Source organism: Mustela erminea, chromosome 9, assembly GCF_009829155.1.
Source record: "Mustela erminea isolate mMusErm1 chromosome 9, mMusErm1.Pri, whole genome shotgun sequence".
Lineage (NCBI taxonomy): Eukaryota > Metazoa > Chordata > Mammalia > Carnivora > Mustelidae > Mustela > Mustela erminea.
The window spans coordinates 42,696,540-42,724,308 of record NC_045622.1 but is presented as its reverse complement, the minus strand read 5'-3'; the positions used below and the strand labels follow the sequence as shown (position 1 = coordinate 42,724,308).

At 40.6% G+C, this 27,769-nt stretch overlaps 1 protein-coding gene across 2 annotated transcripts in view; it reads right to left on the bottom strand.

Moving 5' to 3' along the window:
- Positions 1-1,163: 1,163 nt before the first annotated feature.
- The window catches only part of CTSC (cathepsin C), a 35,882-nt gene continuing 9,276 nt past the window's right edge, over positions 1,164-27,769 (bottom strand). Inside the window, exons 3-7 of one of the 2 annotated variants that reach the window (XM_032356380.1) lie at positions 17,237-17,403; positions 12,052-12,207; positions 7,824-7,939; positions 3,543-3,674; positions 1,164-2,183 (exon numbers count right to left, since the gene is read on the bottom strand). In XM_032356380.1, coding sequence (XP_032212271.1) covers positions 1,681-2,183; positions 3,543-3,674; positions 7,824-7,939; positions 12,052-12,207; positions 17,237-17,403 — 1,074 coding nt within the window. In that variant the 3' untranslated portion in view covers positions 1,164-1,680. Of the gene's footprint in view, positions 2,184-3,542; positions 3,675-7,823; positions 7,940-12,051; positions 12,208-17,236; positions 17,404-22,401; positions 27,760-27,769 lie in introns of those variants that run through there. The other variant, XM_032356381.1, reaches the window with a different exon arrangement.

The following is a 27,769-nucleotide window of genomic DNA, read 5'->3' as shown; positions in this document are numbered from 1 at the left end:
CCTGACAGGTAATATCTCTATAAGTTCTAGTGAAAAATAAATCCATGCTTGGTTTCAAAGTCAATTTACACTTTCACAATAGCAACAAGGCAGGCAAGGAATAAAGCCAAGACTAAGAGAGCATTCATAGCTCCTTGGAGGCCTTCCACATGACAAATGTGCTGGCTCTGCGCAGCATTCAGAGTGTCTGCTTTTGAGTCACCATGAAGGAGAGAGTCAAAGGTATGGGACCGGGGCAAGGACACCCCAGAAGCCACACCTTACACACGGGGCATACTCATGCAAGGAGAGAAAAGACGTCATTGTAGTGAATTGCAATACAAAAAGCCCATGAGGTTCCGGACAAAACTCTGACGCTTAACGTCAAAGTGAAATTTCCAAGTGTACACCTAGTATCTCTGGTCGTTTTAGATTTTCTGGTCGAAAATGCTGAGACTCAGTGTACAGGGCGCTCAGGGAGAACTGGCTTTAGATCTTGGTTCTAACCAGACCCAGTCATTACCATTTGGTGACCTGACTGAATCACTTGCCCTTTTCTAAGCTAGGCATTCTTTCCATGCAGAGAGAACAGATCCCATGAGCTCTCTGGCTCCTACGGGTTCCAAGAGGCTTGTGGGTTTTGCTTATGTTTTTTAACTCTGACCACCCAATCTGCCTGACTGTCACATCATTTCTAATAGATGCTATCTGTTTAACTCAGCAAAGAGGTTTCATATCACTGTGAAATATCCCTTGGAGATCTCAAAGATCTGTCCCAATCTAAACTGTTAACTTCCCACTAATGAGGCTGTAAATCTCACCCAGGGAAGGCTGACCAATACTTCCAGAGGCAAGATAAGCCAAAAGTTTAACCAACCCAGTTTCATCAAAACTCATTTCTCCCTTTTGGCCTCTGGCTTATCAAATATCCAGGGGATAATTTTAGGCTAACCTTAGTCATTATTTGAGTATGCTCCTTAGCATAAAGGTCCATAGTTGTTGTTGTTTTTTCAGTTGAAATATACTCACATTCTTTGTTTTTAAAGTACTTACATAGATAATAACCATGAATCTAACTGAAGGGTCAGTGGTGAAAACTGTTAAGCATGTATATATATTTTGTAATCTGTATCACCTGAACACTTACAGAAAAAAACTTTTAAAAAATGTAATAATCATTGCCATATTTTCTTGCGATTTTTATTTTAAAGATTTTATTTGAGAGAGAGCGCGCGCGCATGTACTCCTGAGCAGGAGGGTGGGTGTGTGGGTCATGGGGGCTGGGGAGGAAAGCAGAGGGGAAGCAGACTCCTTCCTGAGTGTGGAGCCCAACCTGGGGCTCAATTCCAGGACCCTGAGATCATGACCTGAACCGAAGGCAGGCGCTCAACCGAGGGATGCAGGCGCCCAGGCTCTTGTGATTTTTACAATTTAAAAGTAAGTCTGTGTTCTCACAAAGGCTTGGGAAAAATGTAACATGTTTGACTTACAATGATTAACAAAATCCTGCGTTTTGTTACTGCAGAGCTGTCAAGTAGGCCAGAGGTCAGTTCAAATTAAAGGCAGTTTTAATTTTAAAGGCCACAATCTTGATAGGCATCTACCTGGAATCCCTGAAAGTGCTGCTCTAAGAGGCTCCCGTCTGGGAACGGACCCCTCCCCCCACCGCCCGTGGCGAGCGGGGAGGGCCGGGAGCGCCCCCTACAGCCGCGGAATCGGCGTGGCGGCCATGGCGATGCTCTCGATGGCGCACTCATCGGTTCCTCTGCGGATCCGGAAGTACCCGTTCTCCCCCCAGCTGGCGCCCCAGCTGTTCTTTACAATCCAGTAATCCATGCCAGAGGCCGCGTCGGTGCCGTAGCCCACCAGCAGAACGGCGTGATTCGTCAGCTCGAAAGGGTTGAAAGGGTCCCGCAGGCCCGTGTGGTAATAGATCCCCGAGCGGTAGTGGAAGAAGTCATCGTAGACTTGAAAAGCGACGGCCATGGGCCCGTGGTGGACCAGCTCGAGCTTCATCAGGGCCTCGTTGCAGGCGCCGTAGAAACCGCCCACGTAGTGGTACTCGGAGGAGTAGTAGCGGGGACAGTCCTTCTTGGGTTTGCAGGGCGAATCCGCGGCCTTGTAGGGGAAGCAGGCCTCTTCCACCAGCCCGAAGTCTTGGGCGTATTTTCCTGCAATGAGGTACGGGAAGCCACCTTCACAGCCTGAGGAGGAATACCACACACACTGGTCACCCCTCCGTTAGAGAGCGGCACGGAAGAAATGGTCCCCTTTCTTTTTTCTTTTTCCCCTTTCTTTTCTACTCCATCGATCCTGTTACACTCGGGAGCCGTTCCTAGCTTAAATGCTACTCGGTCCACTGCCCACAGCCCTCTACGTACCTGTCCTCTCATCTCCATCGCATGAACACACAGTTATCCGGCACCTGGGCTGGAAGTAACTATAGCCTAGTGCTTAGGTGGGAAGGCTCTGAAGCCTGACCATGCAGGTTCAAATCCTAAACTGTGGAAGAATTTCACTTCTCTGTCCCTCTGTTGACTTGTTTGTAAAATACAGATAGGAAGAGGACTTTCCTTGTGGGAGTAAATTAGTTACTTCATGTTAAGTAACTTCATGTGAACTTTTCCTGGTTTAGGAAAAGTTGGCCACTCTTGTCATGATTAAATAGCCAGACACCACAACATGGCTCTTCCTGAAGGAAGTCTGCTCTGACCACCACCTGCAAAGAAGCTCTAAATCAGGTTCCCATCACCCTCCTCCAGTCCTGGCCATATTGTGCACATCCATAAGCCTGGATCTTTTCTTCAACGTTCCTTTGATTATTTAATTTCTACTTTCCTCACTTCAGTCTAAGCGTCATGAGGGTAAGGACTGTCTTTGATACTCAGTCCCCAGGGCCTAAAAGTCACCTTGGTGGTAGTTTTCTTATTTCAGAAAGACTAAAAGGTCCAATGACAAAGAATCATTCCTAAGCAGTTTCATTTCATAACTGCCAAATCTGGGGATGACAGCAGAAAACTTTACGACGAGAATGTTTTGCTCTAAATCAATGGCAGCTGGGCTTTCTACATCGTCACCCGAGGCCTGTTCTGGAAGCCAAGTACACATCTGTCACTCTCCCCTAGAGAGAAACCAGTGTTAGCGTGGCTGTAGTATGAATTCGGATTCGGAGTCAAAGTTTAGTTGGAACTGAAACTCTAATATTTAGAATCTATGTGGCCTTCAAAATGTTATAGAACAACTTCACATTGTCCCGGCTCTGTAAATAGGGCTATAAATAGGACTGTCTACTTCTCAGGGTTTTGAGCCTTGTTGGATAACGTACATAAATGGCCCCGAAGAGCTGGTGCTCACTCGGTATAGAGTAACTACTGACATTTTGCTGAATGGTGCAGTGAATTCCATGAGAAGCACTTGTTAGTAAGTGAGAAGGCTTGAACTCCAGAACTTGCACCCAGGCGCTCTGACTGTAGATACTGTGCTCTGTGCCACACCATCCTTTTACCTTTGTCGGCCATGGCCAGATACACCCAGGTAAATAGCGCCTGAAATACGAAACTCACCTTGAGCATACTGGCTGCAAGAGACCACCTCCTGAGGGCTCAAGATCGGGGTCTGAGTGTTGTTGGTTAGTATACGGATTCGCGCTTCCAGCATTCCCATCGAAGCAAATGCGTAGCAGCTTCCACACGATGCTGGTGATCAAAAGCAAACACATGTAACCTAAGGGAACTTTGAAGCACTTACAAAGAAACATGGACACATCTAGAAATCCGAGGGGAGAGATGCAGTTAATATATTTATACCGAGTGCTGCTGCTGTTGTTCATAAGGATCAGTCCAATACAGACGATTCAATCGACAAATACTATTAACCTCATAGGCAAACATAAAGATCTCAGCTTTTTCACCGAAAGGCAAATGTTATGACATGGGCCTTTCCTTGAGACTATTTTAGGAGGCAAAACAAAACAAAATGAAATCCAAAACACTCCCCTAGTCTCTGCAAAGCATTTGACACTATTCTTGACAATGAAATTCTATAGGTCTATAGCACATGGAGCCTCTCAGTTGAGAGATTCCTTTGGAGGGATATATGTGAGCTGAGCTTTTCAGTATCTCAAGAGTAGCATTTTCTTTTTCTTTTTTAAAGATTTATTTATTTATTTGAGAGAGAGCATGACGAGCACGCACACAGGGCAGAGAGGGCCAGAGGTAGAGGGAGAAGCAGACTCTTTGCTGAGCACAGAGCCCGACGTAGGGCTCGATCCCAGGAGCCTGGGATCATGGCCTGAGCCAAAGGCAGACACTTAATAAATGAGCCACCCAGGTGCCCCTAGTGATGCTTTTTAGATACAATACAATCTTCTAATGCAGACTGTGTTCTTTTCAGTTTATAGGTCTGCATCTACTTTAAACAATCTTCACATTTTCTTCCCCATCATCTTGTCACTAAATAGGCCAAAGTTAACTGACACATTTTGTTTTTAGAACCATCCAAGTAACACTATCCTTGGGACCCTGCTTTCAAATGATAGAGTGTCAAAGAACCAGATCAACGAGAGTAAACTGACAATGCCAGTGTTCCTTTCATGAGTCTTCTAATAAATAACATCCCAGGAATCTGGAAATGGTCCCATTTTGATCATCTGGCATTCCTGGGCCACAGTGGCCACAGAAATAATCACCCTTGCTACTAAACACAGAACTCTTCTCATCAGACCATCCAGCACTATGAGAGGGCCTTGCCATGTGTCCATCCAAGAACTCAGTATGCTGTTAACAGAGACACCATGGGAATGAGGTAAGGAGATGACCTTCCTCAAGCCAGTGATGTTCCCAGAAGAATGTGTCAGCTGCCAAGAAAATTAATGCCTCTCTTCAGTCAAGGCTGGAATACAGATTTTAAAAGGTCTATTATCCCTTAAGAATACTACAGCTTAAAAAAGAATAAGGGGGATCTGGGGCACCTGGGTGGCTCAGTGGGTTAAAGCCTCTGCCTTCTGCTCAGGTCATGATCCCAGAGTCCTGGGATCAAGCTCCACATCGGGCTCTCTGATCCCTGGGGATTCCTCCTCTCTCTCTCTCTCTCTCTGCCTGCCTCTCTGCCTACTTGTGATCTCTGTCTGTAAAAATAAATAAATAAAATCTGAAAAAGAAAACAAAAGAGTAAGGTGATCTGACTCTGATTCAGAGGTCTGTGGTGAATACATTTATTTCCACCACCTCAAATAGGTAATGTTATTTTTACACGGTTTAAGTGTTTTCAGCTATAGCTTCCCACAACGGAGAACACACTGAGCTAAGAAGGAGTCAGGAGTTTTCTCCATCCTCAGCCTGTCACTCAGCCGTGTGGTCCTGGGCAAGTCACTGGAACTTCCTGGCATTTCTTTTTATCTTGTGTATAAAATGAACAGCATGGAACAGACAGGGTTAAGGTCTCTGCATTCTAGTACTAATGGTACAGATGGTATTTAGAACAAGGCTTAAATGAACTAGAGTTTAGACAGTAGGAAAACACTGCACTTCCTAACTAACGTGACCTGAGAGACATTTCCCCCCTCTCTCTTGAAGATACAATAGTAAATAAAGACAGCATAGCGCAGAGAAGAACCCAGAAAGTCCAAGCCTTCCAATTTCCTAGCTTCTCCTCCCTCTCAAACTTGGAAGAAATCCAGCTACATGGCTGGTGCTTAAAGCTGCTTTCAAGTGTAAAGGTAAGACCTCATTTGTCCTGCCAGTATTTCTTCTTTTCATTAATCTTGATCTACTCTCTGAATACAGAAAAGTTGTGAATTCCCTTAACTTGGGTAATTCTGAATTCTGAGTGTTCTAGAATGCTGGTGTTCCTGAAGTCAGTGGAAATTTCCAAGTAGCCCTGTTTTTAAGAAGAGAAAATAACTAATATTTTCCCCAACCTTAAGTAAAGAAAACCAAAAGGAAGTCAAAAGGGGAACCTTAAAAATTGCCCATGTCTGTACAAACCATATTTACAGCACTCAAACAATATGGGATATCAGAGATAATAGCTTTTGCCAAGCTACAAGAAAAGCAGTGTCAAAGAATTTGGCTTTAAAGAGTCTAATTTCTGCCCCCTTGCAAAACACCCCCCCACCCCCAGATTATTGTCTTGTCACCAGTCAGCTGTATCTTTTAGGAAGTAAGTGGAACTAAACTTCTCTTTTAGCCATCTCCCATGCCCCCGATAGATTTTAAAAACTCTCTGTGAAGTAGTTACCCTTTGGTTATTTTAGTACTTTGCTTGCAGATCTTGCGAAATGGCAAGTCCCTAGGCCAAGAGCCATGCCACAGTACTCTTTATATCCCTAGCCATTAAAAAAAAGATCTTAACAGATGTTAGATGCTCTATAAATACTCTATAATACAGCAAAAGCAACCATGCATCAGGCCTTCAACAATCAACACTTGACATACATTATATACTTAATCCTGTCAGAGAGGTATAGGGAATGCTTGATGACAGTAAATTTTAATCCTCTCTTAATAACCCTTTAATTTCACTTTCCATTCATTCCTCAATTTACCTTCAAAGTTCTCTCATTTCCTAACCCCCCTTTCCAAAAAAGCCCTCCCCGGGAAAGGAAAGGTAGGGAAGAATTTTCAGGATCCACATATTCTCTCGAGTGGAAGAGTCCCAGAAGAATGTGTAGAAGCAAAAGCAAAGAGTCGAGTCTGATGTCCTCGTGACTGGCTGGGCTCTAAGACCTGCTTGAAGCTCCGCCCACTCAGAACACTTGGCAAGAACTCACTGAGCATGGAGCTGAAGGGCTTGTGGTGACTGCTGAGGAGTGAGAGGGGCTGATTATCACTGAGTTTCTAGGGAAGGGGAAGGACAATTTATCTTTGGGTACTATTAATTTATAATCCTCTCAGGAGACACTAATCAGAATGTTTCTAGACAACAAATACTACATCTATTTTATAGTAACAAATCAGTCATGCATACTATAATTATCTTCAAAATGAGCTGAGAAGCAATAAACCTGAGTATGGCATAAATGATCCTCCATGTGATTGTTGGCTAAAATTTAGGATAACAGGATAATTTGCTAGTGAGTACGATTAGAGGAAGAGTTATTAAATCTATTCATATTGGATCAAATTTCCAGAAATAATGGGTAAAATGCAACAAGAGTGACACTTTTGGTAAATCTGGGCTGTGTAAAGCCTCCATTCAGGAAGCGGGGTTAATACTTACCATCATGTGTCATGTTCTGACAGAAAGTGAATTAAAAATGTCCTTACACAGTTCAAAAAATCTACTTTACCAGAAAAAAAAATTTAAAGGATGCATTTTTCTGGGCTCTTACAGTAATTAAAACTAAATGATGGGGGGCAGGGAGAGGTGGAGAGTGGGTGGACAAGTAACAAAGAAGGATTTCACCAAACCACTTGTAGGAGGAAGACCAATTTTAACTCTAGGCGAACCTTTGTTTCTACATGAGTCTCTCCTGCGAGAGAGGGCAGAGTTTGTCTTACCTATTAATTTCATTAGCTAGCTAGAATGTATTTTGTAATTACTGTATGTATTGTATTGTATGTATTGTATTTGAATGTATTTTGTATTTCATTAGCTAGCTAGAATGTATTTTGAGAAGGATGCCCAAGAATGCTGGGCTCTGCTGGAGAGCTTATCTATTATCCAGGTCTGTCATGGATACAAAAGGAAGAGGTGGCCACTGGCCACGTACGTTCCATTTCTTTACTAAAGTGGATCATGCCTGTTGCATCTCTGTATGCCCTGAATCTACCCAAGAGCCTGGCACAGAGTAAATGTCCAATAAACACTTCCAAATGAATAAATGAAAAATCAGGCTTTTTTACCTTGGTTTCGAACAGGAGTAACAAAATTGATACCATGAACATTTCTCCAATCCCACGATGATGGCAAATGTAACATCTTCTCATTTATGTCAGCGGTCAGTGGTGCAGGTTTGGGCCTGGGATGGAAATATACATCAGACTTCAATATAGAGTCTTTCCTTTGAGGATAACTTCCTAACCTTTAATTCCATGACTTTAGCTACCTGGATGCCTAGAATCTAGATTCTAGCCTAAAGAGCACTTGTCCCATCAGAGTTTCCATTACACATGCCCATTATGCAATGTATCAATTACACCACTAAGCTGTGTCAATGGCTTTTATTATCTGTGTCTTTTTCAGGATCTATTATCTTTCTTCTATGAAATGACACTGGTTCTATACATCACGGAGATGCTACCGCTAGTATGCTTAAATAACTGCATTTTCTTAAACAGATTTTGACCAAGAAAGTAGACATATGGGATGTTAAAGACGGCCTTTGAAGGATACAGAGAAAAGAGAGGAGTGAGGCAGGTGGAAAAGAAGGGAAGGAGGCACAGAAATTAGAGGTCTCAGGATAAAGTAGACTGACCAGCTCCTTCAACAACAGACCAAAATGCTTCATCAGTATCGAAGTGTAGCCTACATAATGTAGTTGGAAAGTTAAGACCGGAAAAGCAGAGTTGCCTGTAACAATAGATAGACACATTGTCTGGAAATGAGAAAATTGTCCTATAAGCTTCTTCATATTAGTAGTTTAAGACAAATAGCATTCCAGCTCTAGACATCCTAGATTTCTTGGGAGCTTTCCAAGTCTGCTAAATGACTTCATTGTTCCATGTCTTTGTGCTGCTACTCCTTTTATCTAAAATGCCTGTTGCCCACTGCTTAGAAGAAATCCCTTTAGGGGCTTTTCCCTGATTTCTAATTTAAGGACTACTCCCAGAGCAGCCCCTCGTCACCAGACCCCAAGTAAAACTCACTGCTCTTCTCTTTCAACTCTTTAGTTAGGACACTACTATTATACCCTGATAATATGTATCTTTCTGATACTGTAACTACTTGAATTTCTCATTCAACTTGGCATTGCCAGACTGCACTATTCCAACTTTTCAGTGGTTATCCTGTACTTTAGACCAGATTCCAATTTAGTCACTGGTAAAGGTTATTTCTGGACTTCTTCATGTCCTCTGTAAGTACTCCCAAGGAGCTCCCTTCTGCACATGCTTCTTTTAGAGAGGATGTTAAGTCAAGGCTAGGACACAATGGAAGGGAGAGGAAATAAAGGAAGAGAAAAAAGAATCACATATTAATAGCCATCATAACCTTGAGAATTATTAAAAATAGACAGCACATTCCATACAGAAATGTCAACTTTTCACTAAAATATTAACTAAGCTGGGACACTGCTGGAAGCTGTATGTGACACAGAGAGGAACATGAGATGGTCTTTGACCATATGAAGGTCAGCATTAAGAGACATGAAACAGAGCAATCACAATCACAAATACAAAGAAGTTGTATTATCATAAAATATACAACTTGGATAGTACCCATGGAATAACCAAGGTACTTAAAAAAGCTATGCACCATGAAAACTGTATATATAGGGCAGGGGAAAAATCAAACCAAGAAACAAATATTGGATACTTCCTTTAAGATTTGTAAGTAAACATTAGGGTACGAACAACTTTTGGAAGGAAATAAATAGTTTCTGTGATTTCACACTGAGAGCCCAAAAGATTTGATCAATCAACAGATATTAACTAATTGTCTTGTATATACTTAGGAATACACTATGTAATTTGAAGGATAAAGAAGGAATAGAAGTTTTGCAGCAAAATGTAATTTCAGAGCAGGTATCTATCTTAGGGTCATACAGACCTCCTACAAGTGATTTCACCACTTACTAGCTGTGTGACATGTGTCAAAGAGTTTAACATCACAAAACTCCAACTGACTCCTACTAAAATGGGTATAATCACCTATACCTCAGAAGATTATTATAAAAGCTCAACGTAGTAATGATTAACAAGTGCTTAGAACACTTCCTGTCTCTGCAAATCCTTAATAGAGTAAGCTCTTATGATGGTAACTACCACTATCATCATCCGTGTCAGTAACAGGACTAAACATGATGCAGATACATTTATTTAAGTGACCATCTGGCCCAAAGCAGGCACTCAAATGTTAACTTGCTTCTTCCTGGCATCCTATAAGGCTGGGTGTTTGTCTGTCAAGATACAGACAGACAAAACCAACAATGTGACAATCGATCTCAATGATGTGAAAACGAAGAGTGAAAGAGGAACTGGTGAGACAGGAAGACTGCCAACATTACTGGTACACTACACATTACAGGTTCTTCCTTTGGCTCTAGATTTCTTAAGAATCTGGTGAAAGCATTACTCTACATTCTACATTATTCTACACTTCTGGCAGTCTCAATGACTCTATAAACCTCAATTTAAGAACCTGTGAGAGATTCACTGGATTCTTCTAAAAGAACTAATTTATGTACAAAAATGCTACCAAAAACCAAGTAGCCAGACCACAATGTCTACTTTGGTATTTCCCATTTCACTCAGTTCTACCTCCTACCCTTAAACTTCTGAATGGAGCCTTAGCCTTAAAAGCAGCCCTGCAGGAAGCTAGCCTTTCTCTAAAACAAAGATGGTTGGGTGGAGGGACAGAATCATCAAACATAAAAGCAGCATGGCCCATGAGGCATGGCCACGCAATCGTGTCTGAGGCTCAGATCTTTCACGTGGGAGCTCTGGGACCCATAGGCTCAAGTGCTGACACCTCTTCCTCTCATGCTCCTTTGGATTTTCACTGAACAGTTCTCAACTTCCTGTCTCACACATGCACAGTAGAACTCTGTCACTTTAGCAAACCTGAGAAGGGACACAGCATGCTCCCTTCCCTAATTTCCATTAACCAGAGCGTCTCATGGACTAGAAATTCCTTAGAACACACTTTAATACTGTATGAGATTCTTTTGAGAAAGGGGCAGAATAATGAGAGAATGCTATCAGTTGCGATAGGAAAATTCTCCATATAGCCTAGTAGTTGAAAAATGTCAGAGCATTAGGATTATTAGTCTGCAAATGAAAAAGTGAGAAATGCATTTTAGTTAATTAACCAATTAGTGGTCTGTTCAAATAAAATCTGAACCAAAAACTCTATAGATGTTAAGGAAATAATCATTGTATTCTCTGAAAACTGGAGAATGTTTCAACATACTAAGAGAGAAAATAACCAACCTACATAATTTATTGAGTCCCACTGACTCCCTATTGGTTTCCAGTTCTCTGCCCTTCAGTTATACCAATTTCTTCTCCTGGAACAAAGTATGGCATCACAGGAATATCCTTGGTCATTTAACCCATGTTAAGGGACCACATATTCTGGTATATATAGTTTGGAGGAAATTTTTAAAAATCTGCCAAATTCCTGACTCTATAAATTTGAAGTATATTTGACTCAATCTCCTTAAGAAAGAAGTAAGCTATGGGGTGTGTAAGCTACAGATGGGAAGTGTCACTTCTGGCTGAGGGTAGCTAATAGAGATAAATTGATATAGAAGAAGCCATTTTTTTTTGCTGGACCTTCTAACAAAGAGGTTTTGAGATTTTTATAGGTGACAAATCTGAGTTATTATAGGCTAGGTGAGGGATACTTGAAGCAAAGGGAACAGCATGAATGGAGGTAACTTGAAAGCAAAGATTTCGGTAATTGTGTCATATTGTTTGAAAACGGGCCATGGTACTAAATATAGGCATAGTCACATTTAGATGGCTTTGGTTACCAGTAAATGTATTAGGAGATAACAGGTAGTGATGCAACCTTAGCTGGATACAGGAAGATGAAACTGGCATTTCAGAGAATGGCTGAGAATGGGGCCCGGGAGGGAAAGAGACCCAAGAGATAGCACTAGAGAGACAGGAGGTGGGAGGCTGATCATAATGCAGCAGAGAAATGATCAAACCCTACATCAGCATGTATAAAATGGCCAGGGAATGATGGAAGTGGCAGATGTTGTGAAAGCAAGACCCATAAATAGGACTCGGAGAGCACCAGAAAACCTATGGAAAGGAGAGGGAGAGAGAACAAAGATAACCTAAAAAAGATTAGGCTCCCATGGCCAATAGAATGGTGGGCAAACCAGGGAGAGCAAGCTGAAAGGGAGGGTGACCTTCAACACAAATACCTTCATTAGCAATACATGGATATATGCTTTATTACCTGGGCATTCTCCAGCTACTCCGGCCACCGCCTCTCCTCATCATGTCTCTCAGGGTCAGTGTCTCATATTCCATGTATCTGGTTGCAGTCCAAGACTTCTGCATGGTATTGATCGCTTTCACAAACTCATCGTTATACTTGTAGAGCCTATGAGAGCTGCCAACAAAAATAAGGAAGCCTCAGTTATCCTCTTTATTGATGTAATTAGACTCCATTAAAAGAGGTACCCTTATGCTCTGGACCTTAAGTGGAATGTGTAATCATCTTTTAGGAAGGCATTTTTTTTTTGTAATGTACCTGAACCACTTTATTCAAATCTATAAAATAATCTTTATTTTATATTTTTAGTATAAAAATTCATAAGCTAAGTGCACCTCACTGCAGAGACACATGATACTGAATTTCCATAGCAGTCAATGGTATAGTCAAACATCACATGTTCAGAACACAAAATTTAGATAAACTGCAATGATCAGATAAAATAATCGAACTTCAGAAAACAAAAACTGAACTAAAACAAAAACTGATCCCTGAAATATTCTTTAAAAAAAAAACACATTTTATTTATTTATTTGACAGAGAGAGACAGTGAGAGAGTGAACACAAACAAAGGGCAGAGGGGCAGGGAGAATCATGCGGAGCCCGACTTGGGGCTCAATCCCAGGACCCAAGGATCATGACCTGAACTGAAGGCAGACACTTAACAACTGAGCCACCCAGGTGCCCCAGATCCCTGAAATATTCCTAACCCTCATGAAACTTCACTGGTCTCAAGTCATTTTGTAGTGAGGCATTCAGAGTATGACCCCATTAACCCAGCTCAAGAATCCTTGGGAGCCATGAGTAACTGCATCAGACTCTCTAGCATTAAATTTTACCAATTTTTTTTATCGAAAAATCCCCTTAATCTGGCTCTAAAGTTATCAGGCTTCTGAAATGCATCCCACTCCTTGCTCCTCATATTTTAAACAAACCATTGTTTATAGTAGTTTCTGTTGATATCTTTTGTTCAAACAAAAATCGGTTTTTCTGGTACCAAAGCAAATTTGGGTTTGGTTCATACATGAAGAGACAACCTATGAGGAGGGTCCAAAAAGCACCCTTCACTTTTGCCTGAGGAGGTGCACAGCCTGGAACTGGAATATCACCTATAAAAATAAAAATTCAATATGCATGTGTAAGGATGGTCAATGAAACACTTTAATAATAGCAATACATTATAAATACCCTGAGTGGCTTAGTGGGTTTAAGTATCACTCTTCACGTCAGGTCATGATCCCAAGGTCCTGGGATTGAGCCCAGCATTGGTCTCCCTGCTCAGCGGGGAGCCTGCTTCTCCCTCTGCTTCTGCCCCTGCTCACTACTCGTTCCTTTTCTCTCTTTCTCTCTCTCTAAAATAAATAAATAAAATCTTTTAAAAAAAGATAAATAACCTAATAAGCATCTGAAGATAAGGAATGATTAAAGAAATAATGGTACTTCATTTACTACATAGTTTATTCAGTGAAACTGTATAGAAATTATTTAGTGTGTGAATATTAAGGGAAACCACACTAAAACGGGAGTAGGGAGGTTGGCAGGGAGCTTTCATGCCCTACTACTGGTCATCAACTGTGAATCCAACAGGATGATAGGGACCTTGCATGTGAACACCATCGACTACCAGTAAGAGGAACAGCCCAGCCAAAAGAGACTGCCACATCACAGCCAATGAGAAGCCATGATACTTTCACCTCCTGGTTTACTCCAGTGGACTTTTTGTTCATAGAGCCTTCCCAACCCTTCCTTTCTCCTATAAAAGAGCCTGCTTCTCCTTTGTTCTGCCGCCTTGCCTACAGTTTTTGCTGTAGCTTGCCTGTCCCAGTTGAGGTTCCCTGCTATTCCTGAATAAAACCATCTTTTGCTGGTAAGATAATTGGTAGTTTTTTTTTTTTTTTTTTTAAAGATTTTATTTATTTATTTGACAGAGAGAAATCACAAGTAGTCGGAGAGGCAGGCAGAGAGAGAGAGAGGGAAGCAGGCTCCCTGCTGAGCAGAGAGCCTGATGCGGGACTCGATCCCAGGACCCTGAGATCATGACCTGAGCCGAAGGCAGCGGCTTAACCCACTGAGCCACCCAGGCACCCCGATAATTGGTAGTTTTAATGTTAACAAGTGATATGGAAGAGTGTTCAAACTTTATTAAATAATAAGGCAAGTTATCAAAGTTTAGATAGAATTAATCGCTTTTTATGAAAACACACTTATATTCTAAATACATTTTTGCAAATGCCAAAAATGGTACGTCTGAGTGACAATGTAGGATCACTACCTTTCCTCACCTTCTATAATTTCCACAATTTACCTTTCTTTTTTTTTTTTTTTTAAAGATTTTATTTATTTATTTGACAGAGAGAGATCATAAGTAGGCAGAGAGGCAGGCAGAGAGAGAGGAGGAAGCAGGCTTCCTGCAGAGCAGAGAGCCCAATGCAGGGCTCGATCCCAGGACCCTGAGACTATAACCTGAGCCGAAGACAGAGGCTCAACCCCCTGAGCCACCCAGGTGCCCCTACAATTTACCTTTCTAATGTTGTAATAATAATAATAAAAGGAGATGATGGCAGAAACTGTGTATCATGTACATATAACATGGCAAACATTATTACCATATGGTGCAAAAAATATATTACTACATGGGACCTGGGTTTATAACCTTGTTACTCAAACTTGGTTCTTGAGTTCCATATTAGCAGCTGTACCTGGAAGCCCTCTAAGTATCCAGTCCAAACCACCTAAGTCAGAATCTATAGTTGTAACAAGATTCCCAGATGGTTCAAAGTACCACTAAAATTTGAGAAGCACTGGTTTCCCTGTTATCAAATGCCTGGATATAGATACAAATAAATCTAGCACAAAAAGCATGTTTACAAAGCAAAAAGATTGGGGGAGTTGATTAGTCACACAATTCAAACCCGCATCAAACTTATGTGCCAGGTGCCAGGAATGACAGAATATACAACATTATTTCTACTAAGGAAGGGTCTGTTACTTAGGCGTAACTCATTATCCAAGACTTCCCAATTATCCAAAGCAAGACACACCTAATCTGAGTAAATTTAGCCATACTGTGAACTTTTCTTTCTCTTTTTATTTAGATGTTCACCAAGGAAGTATTCTGATACAGTCAAAAAACCTGGGAGCACTGAAGACAGTAAGAAAGATGTGGAACTACATGCAGAATGTTTGTGTGTTTTTATCAAAGTTCTTCCTTTCTTGGTGCAAAGTGAGGAACCAGAGAGGCACCTTCACTGAAGAGATTTTAAAACTGCCCTAATCATATTTCTGACAACACTCCCACAACAACAAAAACAAGTTATAGTTGTTTGTCTCTTTAGACGTGGGGGTAAAATTTTAAATTGTAAATGTGTATTTTTTTTTTAAGATTTTATTTATTTATTTGACAGAGAGATATCACAAGCAGATGGAGAGTCAGGCAGAGAGGGAGATAGAGAGAAGAGGGAAGCAGGCTCCCTGCTGAGCAGAGAGCCCGTTGCAGGACTCGATCCCAGGACCCCGAGATCATGACCTGAGCCAAAGGCAGCGGCTTAACCACTGAGCCACCCAGGCGCCCCATTGTAAATGTGTATTTTTAAGTATTTTCTACTGATGAGTCACTACTGATTTTGACGTAGTCAAGAAGCAGAATTCAGTCCTATTTCCCTTGCTTTATCGCTGATGGCTGGCAACCATCAGACACAGACATGTGCATTGTAATAATGACAAGCTAGGTCCCAAACACTGATTTTCAATGTTTAAGATCCAAGGATACTGAAAATAATGTACTTTACTATGGGATGACAGATCATTGAGAGCTGAAAGGGACCTTGAAGGGAATTTAGTCCCCAGTGTTCATTTTATAGGTGATCTAACAAACACAGGTTCTGAGCACTCCAGCTGGTAGTTTCTTCATAAAATGAGGCGTTTGAAATAATCAAGAAGAGCACATTAGTACATAAAATCTCCTAAATGGTGGGGTGAAAAGTGAACAGTTTAATAAGAAATGCATTGTTCAAGGATCAAGCCAAGCCAAGCAATTAAAAAGATAAATTCAAAATGGAGGGGATGTATTAGTTTAGATCTTGGTGCGTACTTTTCCAGACAAGTACGACATGTCCTCTTTAAACCCATGCCCCCAACCTCTCTACAACAGAATCATTCATTGCCAGCATGACCTGGCTTAGGAGGATTTATTCACATGTACTTTCAGTGGATTTCATAAACTAAATGAAACAGAAAAAGTTGCTACCATTAATATCCATTTGTCTTCTCCTTCCAAGTGAATAAAATCTGAAATCTCGTTTGTATGGTTCAGTTACTTAAACTGGACCTTACTTAACAAGAATATTAGCTACTTGTTTTATGTTGAATTGTGTCCTTCCAGAATTCACAGCTTTAAGTCCTAACCTCCAGTACCTCTGAAAGTGACTATATGTGGAGAGATGACCTTTACTAATGATAAAATGAGGTTGTACGGGCAGTCCCAACCCTGATTAAGATTGGGTGTGCTTAAGAGAAAAAGAGAGGACACAGAGAGAGGGTGGCAGTGTAAGGACACTGGAAGAAAGTGGCCGTGTCAAGCCAGGGACAGTGGCTTCCCAAGAAATCAAACCTGCTGACACTGATCTTGGACTTGTAGCCTCCGGAACTGTGAGAAAATAAATTTCTGTTGCTGAAGTCACTCAGTCTGGGGTCCTTAGTTAAGGTAGCCCTAGCAAACTACTATACTCCATGAATACTAAGAATTTTTATTTCACTTACTCACTGTCTTGTGTAAAATTTATTTCAATTAGTATCACCATTTGTTGCAACATAAACATATGTATCTATGAGAGTTCTACAACATGTTATCACATGGCAATAATAAAATGATTTTTCTTTATTAGTCACTGCAATTCTATGGTCTCTCATACAAATTTCCTTTAAAGCCACCATTAGTCCACTACTTTGGGAGTGCTATGGAGAGAAACACTTTCTCCTCTCAGTTCCATTACTCAACACCAGGGAGGTTTTACAGAATATGGCTTCTGTTTCTAAGCCAAATAAACTTTATGTAATCAAAATAAAAACTTCCAAGAACTAACCTAGACACATACTTCTACATACTCTACAGAAAAATTAAATGTATCTCCCACTGATGACAACTCACTTTTCCTGGAGCCTCCCAGAATCGGCTGTGTTCACCTTCACCTTCTCAGGGGTACTTCCCACCTTGGTCCCAGTGAAACAAGCCCAGTTCCGGCCCAGCACATCATGCACCCATCCAGGCAGGGTCTCATTGCAGTAACTGGTTACAGTGTGACCCTCTTCTTTATACTGCAATTAAATCAGGGGAGGAAACATCAAGTGAATCAATGATCATCTCGTAGGTCCATTTCCCTGGCTCCCGTTCAGTCAAGAAGCTCCTTCTTTCATCTTGGGAACCAGACTCTGCCAACCAAAATAAAAACTTCACCCTGAGAGGCTACATTCTGCGAATTAGCCTAGAAAAGGATGAGAAATAAACTTTTCTATGATTACCATCGCTGAGTGCCAAATAAAATTTACATAAGAAAACATTTCTGGGAATCAAAAGCAGGGGAAGAAACATTTTTAGAGCATCTGCCACATTCCAGGCATTTTACAAAAGTTCCCTCCTTCAATCTTCACAGGAAGCCTATGAGGAAGGAGGCTTCGATAACCTCATTTTACCAGCCAGCAAGTAGAAGTCCAGCTCAGAGAGGCTACGGAGCTCCTAAGGAAACAGAGCCGTGAAGGGGCAGAAACAAAATTCTGCTCTGGCCCTCAGACTATACCCTCTTCTACTCACAAAATATGGACTCCAGCAAACGACAAAACAAAGAGCGAAACATTTCCACACATAAAATCTTTTCTTCTGTCAACTCACAATTGAGTAGGACATTCTGATTATGGGGGAGCTAAGAGAAACCTGATTATTAAATATTCTCTCCATTTAATGTCACGAATATGGCCCTCTGTCTCATCGCAAAATTCATACTGAAAAACACCTACAAAGGAGAGATCTGGGATTTGAACTCATAGTTAAGCTCCAGAGCTTACAACCCCTCAAGTGATAGTATCTCCTCAAGGAAGAGGGACATAATATGCAGAATGAGAGAAGAGTGTGAGGAAGGAAACAAATCAGGCTCCACTTCAATGAGGAGGGACTTGGGCCCATGGCAGGCATTGATTTAATCTAATAGAACAAAAGCCCCAAAGCAGCCAGACAACCAAACAAACTGGCACGGCAGTCAGCTGTGTTGTAATACTTTCCAAAAGTCCACAGTAGGTTATTTTTGGTTCACAGGATATCATTTGCGAACTCCTAATAAATACGACGGATATTACATTACCTGTGTGCTTGGGTTGGCAAGCTTCTTTTTTTAAAAGCCAGAAAATCAATATTTTAAGGCTTGCAAACTATAAGACCTCTGTCAAAACCACTCTACTCTGCCACTGCCATATAAAAGATGTATAGGGAATACAGACCTGCATGAAGTAGGATGCGTAGCAATAAAATTCTCTTTATAAAAATAGGCCTGTGAGGGGCACCTAAGTGGCTCAGTTGGTTAAGCGTCTGCCTTCGGCTCAGGTCGTGATCTCAGGGTCCTGGGATGGAGCCCTGCATTGGGCTCTCTACTCACTGGGGAATGTGCTTCTTCCTTTCTCCCTCTGCCTGTCTCCCCTGCTTGTGCTCTCTCTCTGAAATAAATAAATAGAAATCTTAAAACAAAAATAGGCCTGTGGTTTGCAAACCCTGAGTTTAGAGGAATGCATGGATTAAACTCAACATAAAGTAAAACTACCGTATTATAACTGACTCTTTCTAAATTTAAAGCATATATTTAGGAATGGAGTTAAAAACGTCTGGCTTTACAATCCCAAGGAGCTAGATTTGAATCTTGGGCTTCAACGTCCACTAAGTTCCCTAGCACTGGATATGTTATCATGGATTATTCATACTTAGCATTGTGCATCTGTGTTGGTGGTTCATGACATCGTGAGAGCTGTCTGTCTGCCTCTGGCTAAGAATATCTTGACTTGCAGGACTTCAGGTTTCCATTCCTTCTGTCGCTGCCAAAGCCCCACCCAGGACGAGGAACACTGCGTAGAGGCCTAGGATATGACTGAGCTATGGCATTACAGGGTGTGTTGTATGAGAAGGTTATTAAAACTTTTATGTATTATGTCAAAACTATACACAACTGCTATTTTTATAGACAAAAACCACAGAAATATGGGTAACCTCATATGATGTAACCTAAACCCCTTTGTGTTGTATTCCGTTTCTCTTTGGCTCAGGCTCTGAATCACGTTCCCTCCTCTGCTATGTACTGACTGGTTGGAGAGGCCCAGTGGGGCTAGGCCAAGGCCCCCCACCCCTGCAGTTTCAGAAAGCGGTCTGACCAGGTTTTGAAGAGTTCTTAAAATATACCTTATAGAAACTGTCAGATACACATAAGTGGAAAAAAAAAATGCTAAACACAGGAAGGCACTCATCACAAGAGAACGGAAAACTTAAAAACAAAACCAAGAACAAGAGTGCGTCCTAAATGTTCATCTATAAAAGTAATTTAGTAAATTAATAACTCAAATCGTATTATACAGCATTCTACATGATAAACGGGAGTTCTGTAAGACAGAGGTAAGTAAAGTAAGGCGAGAGAAGGCTGCCTCCTTCTATGAATACAGTTTTACAGAGCACAACCAGGCCCACTCCTGTCTGCACAGTCCGTGGCCGTTTTCACGCTACAGCAGAAGGGCTGGGTAGCTTCCTCGGAGAACACAGGCCCACAAAGCCTGCAACGTTTACTATCTGGCCTTATAAGAGAAAGTGCATCAACCCCTCTACAGAAAAAACAAACAAACAAAAAAACAAAATAAAACAAAACCTATGTTAAGAAGGAAAAAAAATTACAAGACAGTGCTTAAGTTGAATACAAATACATAAAATTTTTCTGAAATAAGGTTTTAAATATAGAAAACAAAAGGTGAAACGGGTGTCTGGGTGGAATTTTCTTGTTTATAAAATGAAGGTTTATAAAAAGAAAAAAAGTTTGTTTATAAAATAAATTTTGTGAAATTAATCACTTAAAAAAAGACTCTTATTTCCTAAGAATGAGACTCACAAAGTCCTAGAAGAGGACACCCCCGAGGGATGATCCACGCATTGTTAGAGGCTACTCATGATCTTCTGTTTAGAATTAGGAAAGCACTTTCTGAGGAAAAAAAAAAAAAAAAAGATTGTTATTTATGCAACTGATTTTGTATTTTGCTAGGGTCTTTCACTTATTTATCAAGTACTTATCGGTCACATTTTTCTCAGACACCGTGCATGTGCCAGGCACACATGCACACGTGTACTGAAGGGGCCCCCAGCCCAGCCCTTAGGAGGCTCACAATTCAATGAAGAAAACAGATGTAAATAATTCAGATGTAAAAACAGATGTAAGTAAAAATGACATCATGTGGTTCAGCAAGTTAACCACACTGGAGAAGCCCGGGAAACTTCCCCGTCTAGACAGAAATTTAGATCACAGATAAAATAACTTTCCCTCAAAACCAAAAGAGTTAGGGGCATTCAAGTTGGAAGAACTGGGCCCCATGTTTTTTAAGAGTGTAGTTTCAGGGACACCTGGGTGGCTCAGTGGGTTAAGCCGCTGCCTTCGGCTCAGGTCGTGATCCCAGGGTCCTGGGATCGAGTCCCGCATCGGGCTCCTTGCTCGGCAGGGAGCCTGCCTCTCTCTTCACCTCTGCCTGCCTCTCTGCCTGCTTGTGTGCTTTCTCTCTCTCTCTCTGACAAATAAATAAAAAAAAAAAAAAAAAAAAAGAGTGTAGTTTCAAACACCTGCTTGACAACTCTGAGTCACAGTCCCAAGCATCACATCTAAGACCAGATGAACTTTCCCTGGGACAGGAAGGCCATCTTGTTATTTTGAAAGGGGGAAAAACTTCAGCAGGAGCATGACTGGTATCATGGCAGCCTCTCACCAGATTTGTTGGAGGACTCGAGATTCCTCACTGATATTACGGCGTGATGGCACCTCCACATTTATTGTCACCTCACGCTTTATAAATACAGGTCACTCAAGAATCTCAGAAGTTCAGGGGAACAGAGAGATAATAGAGTCTCGGGGATAAAGAGCCCTAAAGAAGGTCAAATGAGAATTTATAACCAAGGGCTCCTAGACCCAAGGGTTTTTCCCCATACTGCGGACCACTTCTTCATACCTTTTATCTTCGCACAAAGAGCTAAAGAAGTAAATGTACTGGTCAGTGGCCAAACATGGAGAGGAGATACCTAGAAGCCATGCAGCAAAGGTTTAAATCCCAACTGTGAGGGGCTTCTGTCTATATCATTTGAGGCTCACAGGATTCCTTGGCATAAGAGGCATTACTCTTCCCATGGGGGGAAAAATTTGTTTTGCAAGGTAAATGGAGAAGAGAGAATTCGAGTATGGGCTCACAGGTGATAGGATCATTGCTTCATCCATTGTTTCCCTAAAAAAAAAAATTGGAGAAGATTAACGGACTCCCAGAAGTCAGGTCCAACTTGCTGTCCAGGCCCTTTAAGGGCAACCTACATTCTCTAGCAGCCTGAACAGGTTAACGGTCCTTCCCCACAAGTCAGCTGTCTATGCTGCCTTGGCTTGTTCAGTCTTTTTACCACTTTTTGTCAAGGGTTTTTGATGGGGGGGTGGGTAGAGGTCAAGGACATGGACTTCAAGTTGGACTGCCGCTACCGTATCCACCTCTCCAATTTACTGGCCATGTGATCCTAAAGCAGGTTATTTATCCTTTCTATGACCTCATTCATAAAATCAGAATGACAAAAGACACCATCTCATAGATTCTGTTTTATACATACTAACCCATTTAATCCTCACAGCATCTTCTGAGGTTATTCTGGTCTTGAAAACAAGCGCCATGAGCACAGGAGTTTTTGTTTATTCGGGAAGTAGGAAACTGGTATTAGGAAGCAATTACTTATGGAATGAGTGAATAAACAAATGAAGAACAGAAGAGAAAGAACAAGCGTTAAGTCCCATTTAGCAGTAACACGAGAAACTCAGAAAAGATACAAAGTTTGTAACAGAAGTATGTGCTAAAATATTAGAGAGACCCTGAAATTACCTTATTAAAGGTAGGACATGGTTGTTAATATCACTGTGCAGGACTCAATAGGAAGGAGGAATTCATCACTTCAGAAGCCAAGTGCTCAGGACTATCCAACCTGCGAGGACCACATGCTGTGCTCTGTTATTTTCTTGACTGGAATGTTCTCATGGTATCTGTCATTTTTTTTTTTTTTTGGCCGTTATTACAAAATACTTTCTCTGTGATTTCTGACATTATTACCAATTAAGAAGTTGAAATTTTGGCCACACTACCCAGCTTGAAATGTATCCAAAAAATTTTTTTAAAGGTTTATTTATGTAAACATCAGTGTCTGAATACAGTCTTGTGCAGATGGTATGATTTAAGATTCTATTCATTTATGCCAATTTCAACAAATAGATAATTTCAGAAAATGTAAAGAAATTCCACACACCAGCCCTTAGCGTTAGCAATCTACTAGGATTCCATAGTTATCCATTTGCCTCTTCAAAATTACTGCTGGATTGCCAAACACTCCAACCTCTCCTGAAGTCCCCACTCATTTTATCAACTCTCCAATTAACATTTACCTAGTAATATTCACCACATGAAAAAGAACTGACTGGGATATTTTAGAACTTAATGTTATTTACCCTGGATCTCTCCCAACTGCTTTTTGACATGGAGGCCTTTCAAATCAATTTGTTCCACTGTTTCCCTGACTAATAATATACTTGGCAAATATTTGAATACTTTATGTAATGCACTAGGAGAAAAAAAACTGTTTAGTAAAAGGACTTTGCCCTTTAAATCCCGTTCCTCCACTTATAATTCACGTACACTCAAGCCACAACTGAAGAGCCCCAATTTCCTCACCTGATTGGGGAAGGAAACCTACACTTCACTGGATTCCTATGAAGGATAAAGAGAACACTCAAGTGTGAAGAGTTTAAAAAGTTACGAAACACTCAAAAAGCAATAATATAAACACTACTACCTGTTACCATGGGGGATACAAAATTGTCTTAAGACTTTACCTGTGTCAGGGAAGAACTTAAACACTAAACCCAATCTGTCAAAACTCAACATATTCTGTCAACCAGTGGCTTTCAAAATGAGATGAAAAGATGATCCCCTGGAATATGGGGGAAACACGGAATTTCTATTTACATTTGTAATTATATAAATAACACTGAAAACCCACTTCCATTGTTATCTAATATCCAAAACGACAGAGACAGGACCACTCAGTTTCAAGGTCTGGTGTTCACCGGCCCTGCAGCTTGCTTACCTGTGCGATGGTTAGGACACTGCGTCTTCCCTTGTACTCGTGCCTGCCTAAACTGATTTATGTACGTCTCTGCTTTAATTCGGCTAATTCTCACAAAATGAACAAATGGCTTAAAATACTTGCAGAGAAACCAGAACTTGCAAATAAATCTAAGCAGACGTGAGAAAAGGGCAAAGCTTACATCTGCCCTATTCCTAGTAGGAACTGTCAGCCATATAAAAATGTGAGTTTTTGAAATCGGATGTTTTGAAAGGGTTCCATTGCTGCAGTCTTCAGCTTCTCATCTTATTTATCAACAAAACAAACATTTCAGTTAAAATTTGTCCAGCTACACCGGTGAGCATAGCGGAATGCACAGAGCTGTAGAATCACTATACTGTACCTCTGACCCTAATCTAACATTGTGTGTCGACTATACTTCCATTTAAAAAACTGTCCACTAAACTGTCACTAACCCTAATACCAAACAGCAATTCTTCCAAACTTGACTGAACTTTGACACTCCTACTTTTAACAAAATGAATCAAAACTAGTGAAATCTTTGAAAGATTTTCAGTGGAAAAACTGCTTCCAAATGTTTAAAATTTTCAGTATGAAAATTATAGGAAACAGATTCTTATGATAATGAAGCATACTTTTCTATTATTTTCAAAGGATATCATCATGAAATATGTTTGGGCAGGACCTGTATTTGTGATAGCAAGTGAATCAAATATTTAATCATTTAATATTATGCCATGTGTCTGACAACGAACATCAGTATAGTACTGTAGGTATATAATTTATTAAGTGTACCTTTATACACCATGGAATACATAATAAAAGTTTTGGAGCACCAGGTCTTATCCATCAAGGTCATTCATCACTTCCAAAAAGAACACCCAGCATGATGTTGATTGACTTAATGGCAAACCATATACTAGAGATATTACATTCCGGCAATGCTGAATAACAAAAAATGTTTACTGGCATATTGCCCTTTGTTTGTTGTATATATCTGTGTAAATGTAAATTAACTGCTTTCAATTGCAGTCAGGTCTAGAGTGTGGGTAAAAGCCAAACAAAAGAGAATAAGACACACCCTCTAAATGGATACTTGGCCAAACTTCCCCCAAGAGTACCACATTTTTCCTCAGAAAGAAACATACTTCCCTCTGTCAGTTTCAAGGATTAGCTCTAGTTTTCTGACTTAACTATTGTTTAAAAAGTTGAATTTCGAAGAATTTTGATACTGCTAGGAAATCATTATAGTGGTTGCAACCAAAATACCTTCTAGCATTTTACTGAAGGAACTGGCAGCTGGATAGGCATGTGAAAAGGGAGGGGCATACATTTATTTGCCTCCACTCCTTAAAAGACTTTCAGTTTAAATGAAGATATATATCCCAGAACTAGTTAAAACCAGGTTGTCACTCAACAAAGTAGTCAAAATCTCTTGGCTCACTCCTCACTTCCTTGCTTATAAAACTGTTCAACTGGGAGACTAAGAGATATCTCAGAGTTCACCTTATCTAACTTTTGGCTGGTGCCTCTCACTGTTGTAAAGACAGAGGAAGGCAGGGCATAACCTAGAGCATTCCAGGCTAGTTCCTGGTTGTTGCCTCTCCAGGCTTTGGGGAAACACTGCCATCATAAAGCTCACTATTTACCCTGACAGCTAACTTAGTTTTGAGTAATTCTGAAAGTTAGAATTTTGAGCCCTATCTTGGCCTTTACAATCTCACACAAAAATGAAAATCTAAGCAAACCAAATAAAGTCTAAACGTCTCCACTGTTTTCTACCATGTCATTCAACAAATATGGCCTGAGGGTCCACCACAACAGACTTTCGGTACATAAAGGTAACAGAACTCCCAGGAACACATCAATGAAACAACAAGACAACACAACAAATATTACTCAATTTTCTTCTACAGACATTTATTAAAGGTCTATTTATCACAGATCACGCTATACATAGAGAACAAAATGATTAGTTGATACAGAGTATATTACTGCCCTCAGAATTTAAAGACTAGAGAAGACAAACAGCAATCATGAGAGAGAATGCTAAGCAGTATATAATATGGAGCTTCCTAATACAAATATCTGTAATTCTGTACCCATCAAGTTGTCTTCTCCATAATCAAAACATTTATGTGCAAAGTTGCTCAGAGAAAAAGAAAAAAAAGACTTCAGTAGAGGTGATGTAAAATTCCATATGAAATACATTCTTATACACATTAGCTGCTTTGTCAGTATTCACATCCTGGAAGTTAGGTTGAAAATACACAACTCTTTTAGAGCTCTGGAGACGGTAACTGGGTATGTTTTTTAGAACACAAGAATGAAAAATATTAAATAGCATTGTTCCTGATTTGTGCTTCTAGAATCCTCTAGAATTAATTCTTTGTAAGCTGATAATACTTGTGAAAAGCCTTTGAAGAGACAAGGGAAGTGCGGTCAATTTTCCAAACACTTAAAAATCCTGGGTAATTGGGTTCTGAAGACACACAGGGAGAAGTGACAGATTTTCAATCTGGAAGAAGGTGAGAACGTGCTATCAAAAATCACTCCACATTTACAGCACTTAGAATAGTACTACCTGAGTAGAGGTGACTGCAAAGAACAACATGAACCAAATAATGCCATTTCTCCCACTAACACAGAAAGCTGGGGAAGGTTTCACAGAGGCAGCATCAAGGTCCTGAGTGATGAATTATCGGGTCCAGAGGTAGGACGGAACAAACCATCTAGGTTTAAGTACTTGGGTATAGGATGACTTTACTTTTATAAGGCATGACCTGCCCAGAATAACAGACCTCTCAGAGATCATAAAAGTTATCTGAACCAATAAAATAATGAAAATCTGGTATCTAGAGCTCCCTCCATTGAAGCAAAGATTCAGGATAAAAGCCCTCCCAGAATATAGGGACTAGGTGTAACCCCACATTTTCAATTTACCATGGGTGGTATTAATTCTGAACTGAGCAGGAAACCAGTACATTGTTTAGTAGGAAAGAGCTGAAAGATAGCCATCAGTGTGAACAATAGTGTAATGAAAGAAGTCAACTTGGCAAGAGTACTTAATTTGTAATTAATTTGAAACTTAACAAAACTCTCCATCCAATCTAGAGGACTACAAAAGGAAAGAAGTTAAGTTATCCTCTTGAAAAGAACCCTGGTTTAGGAAAGAAAGGGAATAGCCAAGTTTGGTAAGGAAATAGAAGCTTTAGGCCAGTTCTCCTAAAATTTCAAAAGGAGCCATGCAATGCAATTGATTCCATTAAACTAGCATTTGTGATGCTTACAAACTAGGATTCACCAGAAAATCTACTGAAATATTACTCCAAGTACCACTGTTTCTTTGTGAAATGGGTTTTCTTTTACTCTTTAGCCCCAAGGAGGTCCTTAGGCTTAAGAGATTAGCTCTTGTCATTTTACAGTTAGATGCAGTGTGAGCTTAAACACCATTGAGACTAATCTTCCCCATCTATAAAATAAAGTTAGTTAATGTCTACTTCATAAGATTCTTGTAAGGTAAAGCAGGTCAAGTTCTTAGAACAAAGCTGGTATCTAATAAAAAAACAGATGAAAAAAAGTACTAATCACCCCATCTTTCTGGCGAGGGTAAGGCAGGCCTATGATCTGCAAAATTACCTTTTAGCAGTTTGACTTATCTCTCAGCAAGCCCGGTCCTCCAGACCAGTCCTCCCCAGAACCATCTTTCCACCAACAACCTATCTGTGCGTCTCAAGATATCCTGAAGCATTTTCTCCTTACAACAGGTGCTGGGGTTTCTCAAGGTAATTAGAGAAAGAAGGTGCACAAGAAGATAATATAACTGGAAGTAAAATCTGCATGATGAACAAAATTAAACACAAAATTCAAATCCTCATCAATCTGGAAACAATCATCTCAATAGAGCAGTATTCGAAAGGGAGAAACAGGAGTTGCGTATCGTTCCTTTCATTCAAAGGCTGAATGGTGGAGCCACCTAAGACTTCCAAACTTTTCTTTCCTTTTTCCTGTGTAGTCTCTGGTTGTTCACATTTCAAAATGGCGGTTGCTGCTTTCCAAGGAAATGTTCAGGAGGGCAGCTGCCTTGGAGGTAGGTCACCAGGACTCCTCAGCATTTTACAGGCAAAGACAAGACTCCAGAAGGGAATGCAGCTGCCCCAGGTCTCTGCTAGCTGTCAGAGGAAGGCAGGTCCATGGCTGCATGCGGCTCTGCCTCTTAGCCCCAAAGTCTCTGTGTGGCTGCTGTTTTAAAAGAGGCCCTCAACAGATGCTCTATTTAACAACTAAAAGACA